This window comes from Oncorhynchus mykiss, chromosome 18 (assembly GCF_057628025.1).
Source record: "Oncorhynchus mykiss isolate SJ-2025 chromosome 18, ASM5762802v1, whole genome shotgun sequence".
Classification (NCBI taxonomy): Eukaryota; Metazoa; Chordata; class Actinopteri; order Salmoniformes; family Salmonidae; genus Oncorhynchus; species Oncorhynchus mykiss.
Genome location: NC_143039.1, coordinates 16,557,593 through 16,569,475, shown reverse-complemented (window position 1 = coordinate 16,569,475; position 11,883 = coordinate 16,557,593). Strand labels below are relative to the sequence as shown.

Here is an 11,883-nt window from a genome sequence, read left to right as displayed (position 1 = left end):
GCTAATGTTAGCTAGTCAGCTAGCTTGCTAAATCACGATTTTCGTAAATTAACTCCATGACAAAAGCATATGCATAATCGTTAGTCTCTACATTAACTAACATATTCCTCTCAACTGTACATATGTGTTACATGATACGTTATCACTTCCTAATATTTTTGTCAGCCATCTTGACTGAAGAAAGTCTCCAGCGTTGGGTTGCATAGCGTCATATTCGTCATGGAAACCACTCGATATGATTGGTCATCGCCCAGCGGTCGCCGCTGGTGATTGTGCGTCAAAGTTGGGGAAAGTTTTTATTTTTCACCGCCTCCCAAGCCGTCGCCGCTTTCTCACCGCTTCCCTTCCATTGAAAATGAATTGGATGCAGAGTTTCATAATTAACCGGCAACACCGACCAGACAACTCCGCTCGGCACCACGTGTAAGAGTACACAAATGGTCAGAGACGGATCATCTCTGCTGCTTATTCGATCCCTACAGAATACATTTTACCATGGCTTCACGTCTACCTGTTTGTCCTGCTGATAGCTCTCCCCGATTGATAATATACTGCAGTTGACAGCCACTTCGAAATTGGCACAATATATTAGACCACGAGGAAAATTTTAATTCAACATGATAATGTGAACTGGTTTGAAGCATCTAAGGTCCAGCCAGGGCCTGAAAATAATGAATTTAATGAATTGCTGACTATTTATGTGAAATGTATTGAATATATGTTTAGACCTGTTATTTTGTGCAATGCTGGCTCCATCCAATGATTGCATCTTACTGAACTGGTATTATCCAGAAACGACTATCTCTGAGTCAGACTTTTTCCTTCAAATTCGGGGTGTTAGCCATGGGCTCCTCCTTTTCCTCCCAACTATGCAAACCTGTATGTGGGACAATTTTAGGAAGCACTCCTTTACAAAACAGAGACGCACCCCCTACTTTCCTATGGAAAAGAGACATAGATGCTGTCTTTGTGCTCTGGGAAGGAAGTCAGCAGGAACTAAATAAATTCCAAACTCTATTAAACAAGAGCCCCGAATACCTCAAATTCACCATGCAGACTGATGAGAGAAAAATAAACTACCTGGACTCATGGATCATCAAAGAGAAGGATGCATTACACACAGACTTCTACACAAAGCCCACAGACTTCTACACAAAGCCCACAGACTTCTACACAAAGCCCACAGACTTCTACACAAAGCCCACAGACTTCTACACAAAGCCCACAGACTTCTACACAAAGCCCACAGACTTCTACACAAAGCCCACAGACTTCTACACAAAGCCCACAGACTTCTACACAAAGCCCACAGACTTCCCATATCCCTTTAACACTGGAACAATGTTTAATATCCCTTTAACACTGGAACAATGTGTTATATCCCTTTAACACAGGAGCAATGTGTAATATCCCTTTAACACAGGAGCAATGTGTAATATCCCTTTAACACAGGAACAATGGCCTCCAAACATCATAGATCAATTTGACCATGTGATGTGCATGAAAACATGATAGTATTTACATTCACTGTGAACTGTGTTTATCGTTGTTCTATAGAGCTGTATGGACCCTCACTCCTCATCACACAAACCAACAACAGTCACACCACTCTGTCCTGTTCTGCTACTGGACGACCTGTTCCTACAGTAACCTGGGAAGACACAGAAATTCCAGAAAATTCCACAATGGTCAATGTCACCCATCACAATGGAACTGTCACTGTCACCATAACTTCCACGCTGGCAGCATTCAGTCTACCTGACAAAGACACCAGGGTTGGCTGTATGGTGTCACTGTTCTCTGGAGGTGTCACCAAGAACGTATCCATGGTTATTCCAGCTAGAACACAAGCTTCATTTCCTGGTGAGAAATGGTTCTGTACATGCCTACAGTAACAATCAACATGCTGGTGTCATTCTGAAGTACTGTCTCTGTATGTTCTGTGCTAGGTGTACCTGAGGTCACTGATGGTGACAGGATCAGTGGTCAGTCATTAATCTAATGACCACAACTAATCTCTGACACTCTTATCTGTGAATTGTACCATTCTCGTCTTGTCATCTTTCACATGTAACCCAACAGGGATTGGTGCAGTGATGCGTTCACTGTGTTTCATTGCTGTGGAACTGTGGTGCAAACTGAGAAATACAATGAGAAGGTAAGTTTTACTGTTCAGATGACAAAGAGAAAATACAGTATTACTTTGACATTGTTTTTGTAAGTTTGACAATCAGTCTTTAGCCCAAATCCCACAGCCAATGACGGAGAACAGGAAGAACTATTAACGCTCAGCATGATGACCCTGAAATCCAGAGGTCTAATCTAACACATATTCAAATGAGTTGCATTCCTGCATTGTTGTTCTGATGTTACTCATGTCACTTACATACCTCATAAAACAAATATGTGAATTACCGTGATTTATACAGAACAATATGTTAATTACCCTATTTACACACAACAATATGTTAATTACCCTCTTAATACACAACAATATGTCAATTATCCTCTTTACACACATGTTAATTATCCTATTTATACACAGCAATATGTTAATCACCCTCTTTATACACAGATATGTTAATTGCCCACTTTATGCACAACAATATGTTAATTTACCTCTTTATACACACTGATATGTTAATTACCCTCTTAATACACAACAATATGTTAATTACCCTCTTAATACACAACAATATGTTAATTACCCTCTTAATACACAACAATATGTTAATAGCCCTCTTAATACACAACAATATGTTAATTACCCTCTTAATACACAACAATATGTTAATTGCCCTCTTTATACACAACAATATGTTAATTACCCTCTTAATACACAACAATATGTTAATTACCCTCTTTATACACAACAATATGTTAATTACCCGCTTAATACACAACAATATGTTAATTACCCTCTTTATACACAACAATATGTTAATTACCCTCTTAATACACAACAATATGTTAATTACCCTCTTTATACACAGCAATATGAAAACGTTTCTAAAGGATTGCCGAGTGACTATCATACTGTCACACACACATCTGTGTGGCTCGGAGACGGTTTAGTTGTCTCGGACAGATACTGATTAGCTGACTGAATGGTTAATGACACGCATATAGTCCTGCGGGTTATTGTATAAATATGTTCATATGTATTCTATGTAAATATATTAGCAGTTTGGTCATGAAGAAACACTAGATGTGTGTGTTTCATTCTTCAATTTTTTTTATACATTTAAGTGTTGTAATATTATAGCCTACACAATGTCATCATAATGTACTCTGTGGTGTGTTTTGTGTGCGTTTTTGTTTTATTATTTCTTCACTTTATAAATCAAATGCTGTAACAATGTTGTAATGTATGGAATTGTCATAAATCTGCTGCTGGCAAAGCTTAAACGAATCGTCTGATTCTTCTGCCACTCGAGACCAGCCAATGTTCCGAATAACTGCCACTAGGGGTCGCCTGAATATAATTTAGTGAGAGAAGTGGTAGAGAAATGGTTTTGATAGTTTTGCAGCGCTCATGCAACATCGCCAACAGCGTACCCAAGACAATTTGCTATATAGGTCCACTTGACAGTCTCTGTTCTCTGACGCCGCTCTTGTAGAGGCCGAACGCATCACACCCGATCTGTTCAGCTTTAATACTTTTGAAGCATGGATTTGATAGTCAAAGTGTAGAATATTGTGTTATTGCAGAGGACGGAATTAAATAAATCTCATTATTACTAACTCCATGCACTGCTCAACGGGTAAGTCGTTTTATTTTTTTTTACCAGTATTCATTTGTTATAGGGCCCAGTTAAAATAAAACATTGTGTTCTGTTTAAGTAAAAACACTTTAAAATGTTACTTAAGCCGTTTATTTTGGATAACTGTACTTTATAATTCATTGTTTTTAACTGTTTCTGGTAAGACAGGACAGAATTATGATCCCGTTCACGCACCTATCAATATAACGCGTTGTCTTCCCTACTGCCTCGGATCTGGAGGACTCACTAAACACAAATACTGCGTTTGTCAAAGATGTCTGAGTGTTGATGTGCCCATGACTGTCCGTAAAAAAAACAATAAGAAAATCGTGCCTTCTGGTTTGCTTAATATAATGATTTTGATGTAGAGCATTTACTTTTACTCAAGTATGACACTACTGTACACTCAAGTAGTATTTTACATGGCGACTTATTTTTACTTGAGTCATTTTCTATTAAAACCTCTTTACGTTTACTCAAGTATTATCATTTAGTACTTTCCCACCACAGCATTACGTGAATAATATTGTTAGAACAATTGTTTATATCATGTTTATATATTTTTGTATCCCAGTGCAGTTTTTAATCGAGGATTATGACAGATATAGCATCATATTGAAGTTGGATGAAATTGTATTTTGTGCAATTGCTTTTTTTGACTAGGACATCATTCAACTCATGTGGATCAACTTTTAGCCTACATATTGCTAGTAGGATTATCTCAACCTTTTATTGAATTAATATCGTCAATGTATCACCTTATATGCTCAAAATACCCCCCCACGCCCCTTCCCCTCCAAAACAATGTCCTATTATAGTCAAATAGCCTAATCATGGTATTGCATGGTAGTGAATCCATCAACAGAACAATTACAGAAGCCCCATAGGTTGGTACATCAACTGAACAAGCCTTAACAGGCTCTGAATTCCTCAAATGCCCACGTTGAATCAAGTCTGGTGATCTAATGATATAGAATGTCTGGACTCCCCAGTCTTTGATTTGGACATTAGGAAGTCCACGCACCTTGTTACTGAGAACTAAACAAACAGCTGTTGAAGATGTTAACACTCTGCATACACATGCACACTGTTTGGCCCCTGAGGACCAGTGTGCTCTAACGTGTCCTATTCTTGTATAGGCCTACTGCCTGTGAAAGGCCAGGTTTTCCTTTACTCTGTGGCAATGAGGTTGACTTTTAAGTTTGTTGGCTGTGCCATGCACCCTTTTGATATGGAATCAGTCAAACATGGCCCAGTAATAATCTATGCTATTATATTCAGTGAAATCCAAGTCAGTTTGATACAGGCATGGAGTTTCTGTGTCATGTTTTTCAAAGAGCTGCATGAGGGGCATGGATTTGTCTGTTATGGGACTGTTTCATCTGGAAATACTGGTTTCTATGTTTACATTCACTCCATATACTATGTTTTATTCACAACTTTTTTAATGTGTATAGTGGAAAAAGAGAGGAGCCGTTTTAAACTTTGCCCAACGGGGCAGACGGCATGTTTGAACCCAGACGGTTTACGTCGTAAAAGACCCAATGAACTGCCTATAAAAGACTGGTGGGTTCGCTCTGATCTGGTCGTGTGGCTTATATCAGTTTCTTTTTCATTGTCTAAGTGGAGGTTGCCTCTGTAGCTGATCTGAGATCAGTTTGGATATGTACCTCCACAGTAGAAAGGGATAATCATTGTGGTTGTGTAAACGGATCCCAAATCAGCTCTTAGGGACACCCTCTGCCTGGAGGGCTGTTTCTCCTTGCTTTGTCACAACCTCCCACTGGCTCTCTTAAACAAGTGGATTTCCCGGCAACGCAGACACTGGAGCATAACCACAAGTGTTTTTTATAGCCACTGAACCACGCTGAGCTTGGCTGGCAGACCTCTAAGCCCATGCTCAGACAGACAGTGCTTTACAGTAGGCCTGAATCCTCTAGGCTGCTGTATGTGTACATCCACCGTGCTCCATCATGGCTAGTACTGGCTGTTATGGTGGTTCCTCTGTTTCTTCTGTCATGGACTCATCTTGCGTCGTTCACAGATTTTTGCTTCTGGTTTGATTGCACAAACGTGTTTTTTTGAGACCGGGGGCTGGTGCATTGCAGACATCAAAGCAGCACAGCTGGCCTTCTGTTTGCCAGGTGATCACACTCTCAGTGGGTAGGAGTGCAGCACAGGGGTTAAGACCTATAATCTGACAGAACTGATGAATATGCTGTTGTTGTTGTTGTTGATCTGTTGAGTCAATCCCCATGGCGATAGCCCCTCAGACTAACAACACTGTTTGTGTCACTTAGCGTAACCAACCTGGTGCGGTGCAATGCTACTGAAAATAAGCTCCACTTGATTAGAGCTACCGAGCCATTATCCAGTTTAGTTTTCATCCACTAAGCAGAGTGTTAGAATGCTACCGTACATCAAAGGTTCTAATGCAACGTTACACAGTGGCAAGAAAAATGGTTCAAATACTTTTTCTTATCTGGATTAGATCTGATCTTCATCTAAGTCACAGCAACAGACACAGTCTGCTTAAACTAATAACACACCAATTATTGTATTTTTCTTGTCCATATTGAATACATAATTTAAACATTCACAGTGTAGGTTGGAAAAAGTATGTGAACCCCCAGGCTAATGACTTCTCCAAAAGATAATTGGAGTCAGCTAACCTGGAGTCCAATCAATGAGACGAGATTGGAGATGTTGGTTGCCCTATAAAACACAAACTTGAGTTTGCTATTTTACCTTTATTTAACTAGGCAAGTGAGTTAAGAACAAATTCTTATTTTCAATAACGGCCTAGGAACAGTGGGTTAACTTGCCTGTTCAGGGGCAGAACGACAGATTTGTACCTTGTCAGCTCGGGGATTTGAATTTGAAACCTTTCAGTTATTAGTCCAACACTCTAACCACTAGGCTACCCTGCCACCTTCAAGAATCATTGCCTGATGGGAACCATTCCTCGAACAAGAGAGATCTCAGAAGACCTAATTGTTGACCTGCATAAAGATGGAAAGTGTTCCAAAAGTATCTCTAAAAGCCTTGATGTTCATCAGTCTACAGTAAGATAAATTGTCTAGAAGTGGAGAAAGTTCAGCACTGTTGCTACTCTCCCTAGGAGTGGCCGTCCTGCAAAGATGATTGCAAGAGCACAGAGCAGAATGTTCAATGAGGTTAAGAAGAATCCTAGTGTCAGCTAAAGACTTACAGAAATCTCTGGAACATGCTAACATCTCTGTTGATGAGTCTACGATACGTAAAACACTAAACAAGAATGGTGTTCATGGAAGAACACCACAGAAGAAGCCACTGCTGTCCAAATAAAACATTGCTGCACATCTGAAGTCTGCAAAAGTGCACCTGGATGTTCCACAGCGCTTCTGACAAGATATTATGTGGACAGATTAAACTACAGTAGAGTTGTTTGGAGGGAACACACAACACTATGTATGGAAAAAAAGGCACAGCACACCAACATCAAAACCTCATCCCAACTGTAAAGTATGGTGGAGGGAGCATCATGGTTTGGGGCTGCTTTGCTGCCTCAGGGCATGGACAGCTTGCTATCATCAACAGAAAAATGAATACCCAAGTTTATCAAGACATTTTGTAGAAGAATGTAAGGCTATCTGTCCACCAATTGAAGCTCAACAGAAGTTGGGTGATGCAACAGGACAATGACCCAAAACACAGAAGTAAATCAACAACAGAATGGCTTCAACAGAAGAAAATACGCCTTCTGGAGTGGCCCAGTCAGAGTCCTGACCTCAACCCGATTGAGATTCTGTGGCATGACCTCAAAAGAGAGGTTCTCACCAGACATCCCAAGAATATTGCTGAACTGAAACAGTTTTGTAAAGAGGAATGGTCCAAAATTCCTCCTGACCGTTGTGCAGGTCTGATCCACAACTACAGAAAACATTTGGTTGAGGTTATTGCTGCCAAAGGAGGGTCAACCAGTTATTAAATCCAAGGGTTCACATACTTCTCCCACCCTGCACTGTGAATGTTTACATGGTGTGTTCAATAAAGACATGAAAACGTATCATTGTGTGTTATTAGTTTAAGCAGAATGTGTTTGTCTATTGTTGTGACTTAGATGAAGATCAGATGAAATTGTATATTTTATGACCAATTTATTCAGAAATCCAGGTGATTCCAAAGGGTTCACATACTTCTTTTTCTTGCCACTGTAGGTTATAATGCTCTGTAATAATTGGTTATAATGCTGAATAGAGGGTTACAACGTTGAGAGAGTTGTGTCCTCCTCTGGTTCCTGGATCCAGCTACAGGAGTCCGTCTGCCAGTAAGATGAGGTTGCTACAACACTGACCGACAACACGTCTCACACACTGGATCACAGGTAGGGGAAGAAAAAATCTGATTCAACTTTATATGCTGAAGTTCATTGTGACTGTTGGCTGTGGATGTTCCATGGTGCTATTTTTAACAATAGTCCTGTTCTCTATCAGTAACCTGGATGCAACACACTCCCGCAGACCAAGATGTGTGTATCTGCCCTGTCTCGTTGGCTGATGCTGTGTCTGCAGCTAGTGGTGATGGTGGTTTTCAGGACACAAGGTAGCCAACACTCAACATATTTCACTACGTTACAGTAGGTTTAGGTGCCATGTTGAATCCAATAGAAAATGCTATTCTTCCCTTGCAGTGAGAAAGCATGTTTGACTTGGTATGTGGTCGACCACCTTAAAATAGTGAATTGTATTGAGTTTCAGTGCTTCTCTTTGGTTGACTTCCTGTCATGTGTCAGGTGAGGTCATCGCCCCCTCCAGCATGACCGCTGTGGCGGGCCTCCCCTTCACGCTGGGCTGTAACGTCACCATAGCAACTGGCGACACGGTCAAGCAGGTCCGCTGGCTGAACAAACACAAGCAGGTTCTCCTGGCGTACGAGCCAGGCGAGTCGGTCAGAACCACCTCCCGCCAAGACGACGTGGAGCTAACTTCCTCGCACCGCAACGTCAGCGCCATCACCATCAAGAGGGTGGGGCCTAACGACGAGGGCTGCTACCGCTGCATCTTTGACATCTACCCCAGCGGAGCACAGGAGGGAATGACCTGCCTCAGTATCGAAGGTGAGTTTGGCCTCAGTCTAAACAAGGTGGTTTGGTAAACCACGCTCATGTGATGAGTAGCATTGCCTGAGACCTGAAGACTTGCATTAGTGCCCAGAGGTAATGCATAGGCTTTAGCTCAGCATGCTCGGTCAGTCACACTTTTAAGGACTTCCAGATATACTGTAGATTCCAGGACTATGGCATGCAATAGTTTCCTTAATTTCGCCTCCTCAAATACTCTCTCTCCAGCACCAGGTGGCCTTCCTCATAGGGTTGGCACATTCCCAATTGTTACATTTTTCTAAAATAGAAAACAAATCCTCCTGTGAATTTGTTTGTAGTTCCCATGTTTTTCAGCACAGTTGATTTGTCTGCTGATTGTGTAAGGTCATGAAAAGTCAGCATGCTCACTTGGCCCTCCCATCCCAGAATATATCAGTTGTGGATAATCAGAAACAGGAAGTGACCAGGGCCCCGATACTTTCTCTGAATATAACGACCACAACAAGAGGACACCTCTAACCCTCTGTTGTATTACTGCCTCAAAATATGCACTATATATACAGCAGTATGTGGACACCCCTTCAAATTGGTGGATTCAGCTATTTCAGCCACACTCATTTCTGGCAGGTGTATAAAATCGAGCACACAGCCATGCAATCTCCATAGACAAACACTGGCAGTAGAATGGCCTTACTGAAGAGCTCAGTGACTTTCAACGTGGCAACGTCATAGAATGCCACCTTTCCAACAAGTCAGTTGGTCAAATGTCTGCCTTGCTAGAGCTGCCCCAGTCAACTGTAAGTGCTGTCATTGTGAAGTGGAAATGTCTAGGAGCCACAACAGCTCAGCCACGAAGTGGTAGGCCACACAAGCTCACAGAACAGAAGTGCTGAACGCATAGCTCATAAAAATCATCTTTCCTCGGTTGTAACACTCACTACCGAGTTCTAAACTGCCTCTAGAAGCATCATCAGCAAAAGAGCTTTTCGTCAGGAGCTTCGTGAAATGGGTTTCCATGGCCTAGCAGCCACACACAAGCCTAAGATCACCATGCTCAATGCCAAGCGTTGGCTGGAGTGGTGTAAATCTCGCGCCATGGGACTGTGGAAATGCATTCTCTGGATTTATGAATCACGCTTCACCATCTGGCAGTCCGATGGACGAATCTGGGTTTGGCGGATGCCAGGAGAACGCTGCCTGCCCGAATGCATAGTGCCAACTCAAAAATTTGGAACTAGGAGGAATAATGGTCTGGCGCTGTTTATCGTGGTTCCGGCTAGGCCCCTTAGTTCCAGTGAAGGGAAATATTTTTGTATATATCTTTTAAAAATATATTTTCCTTTATAATTTTCCCCTAACCCTACTACCCCTTCCCTAATTCGAATAAACTAATGGACAAAAACACTTAGGCCTCTTCTTCCAGCTAATAAATACTATATACATTTTACAGACACAATGTATTTTACAATAATAATCTCTTGTTTGTTTTTAATCCCATCCTTCATCTACCTCCTACCCCTCTCATATACAGTGGCAAGAAAAAGAAGTATGTGAACCCTTTGGAATCACCTGGATTTCTGAATAAATTGGTCATAAAATATACAATTTCATCTGATCTTCATCTAAGTCACAACAATAGACAAACACATTCTGCTTAAACTAATAACACACAATGATACGTTTTCATGTCTTTATTGAACACACCATGTACACATTCACAGTGCAGGGTGGGAGAAGTATGTGAACCCTTGGATTTAATAACTGGTTGACCCTCCTTTGGCAGCAATAACCTCAACCAAACGTTTTCCGTAGTTGCAGATCAAACCTGCTCAACGGTCAGGAGGAATTTTGGATCATTCCTCTTTACAAAACTGTTTCAGTTCAGCAATATTCTTGGGATGTCTGGTGTGAACCGCTCTTTTGAGGTCATGCCACAGAATCTGAATTGGGTTGAAGATAGGACTGGGCCACTCCAGAAGGCGTCATTTTTTTCTGCTGAAACAATTCTGTTGATTTATATCTGTGTTTTGGATCGTTGTCCTTTTGCATCTCCCAACTTCTGTTGAGCTTCAATTGGCGGAGAGATAGCCTATAATGATGTGGATATACTCATTGGGTATTAGCGGGACATCCTCTATGATAATTAGCTGGATTTATTTACTTATTTACTGGATATGCTTATCAAGTAATTGACCTGGATTGGGAATTCATTTTCCCTTCGATGATAGCAAGTTGTCCAGGCCCTGAGGCAGCAAAGCAGCCCCAAACCATGATGCGCCCTCCACCATACTTTACAGCTGGGATGAGGCTTTGGTGTTAGTGTGCTGTGCCTTTTTTTCTCCACACATAGTGTTGTGTGTTCCTTCCAAACAACTCAACTTTAGTTTCATCTGTCCACAGAATATTTTGCCAGTAGCGCTGTGGAACATCCAAGTGCTCTTTTGTAAACTTCAGATGTGCAGCAATATTTTTTGGGGGACAGCGGTGGCTTCTTCCGTGGTGTCCTCTCATGAACACTATTCTGGTTTACTATTTTACGTATCGTAGACTCATCAACAGAGATGTCAGCATGTTCCAGAGATTTCTGTAAGTCTTTAGCTGACTTCCTAGGATTCTTCTTAACCTCATTGAGCATTCTGCTCTGAGCTCTTGCAGTAGTCTTTGCAGGACGGCCTCTCCTGGGGAGAGTAGCAACAGAGATACTTTAGAGATGCTTTTGTAACCCTTTCCAGCTTTATTCACGTCGACAATTCTTAATCTTAGGTCTTCTGAGATCTGCTTTATTCGAGGCATGGTTCACATCAGGCAATACTTCTTGTACATTGTTGTGAGTGTTTTTATAGGGCAGGGCAGGTCTAACCAACATCTCCAATCTTGTCTCGTTGATTGGACTTCAGGTTAGCTGACTCCTGACTCCAATTGGCTTTTGGAGAAGTCATTAGCCTAGGGGTTCACATACTTTTCCCCAATGTTTAAATGATGTATTCATCATAGACAAAAACAATTAAATAATTTGTGTTATTAGTTTAAGCAGAC

General features: G+C 41.3%; 1 protein-coding gene and 1 long non-coding RNA gene across 7 annotated transcripts in view; both read left to right on the top strand.

The window, feature by feature from the left end:
- The first annotated feature begins 1,555 nt into the window (after window positions 1-1,555).
- LOC149975409 (uncharacterized) lies at window positions 1,556-3,408 on the top strand. The gene is made up of 2 exons (XR_016488295.1): window positions 1,556-1,863; window positions 1,950-3,408. It is a non-coding gene; the product is annotated as an uncharacterized LOC149975409 (long non-coding RNA).
- A 102-nt stretch (window positions 3,409-3,510) lies between these two features.
- Window positions 3,511-11,883, top strand: part of LOC110525760 (OX-2 membrane glycoprotein) — a 41,846-nt gene continuing 33,473 nt past the window's right edge. For 2 of the 6 annotated variants that reach the window (XM_090207406.1, XM_090207403.1), the window contains exons 1-4: window positions 3,512-3,764; window positions 8,054-8,130; window positions 8,240-8,348; window positions 8,539-8,862. In XM_090207406.1, coding sequence (XP_090063532.1) covers window positions 8,273-8,348; window positions 8,539-8,862 — 400 coding nt within the window. In that variant the 5' untranslated portion in view covers window positions 3,512-3,764; window positions 8,054-8,130; window positions 8,240-8,272. Of the gene's footprint in view, window positions 3,765-7,963; window positions 8,131-8,239; window positions 8,349-8,538; window positions 8,863-11,883 lie in introns of all 6 variants that reach the window. The other 4 variants (XM_090207407.1, XM_090207404.1, XM_090207408.1 and 1 more) reach the window with 3 other exon arrangements.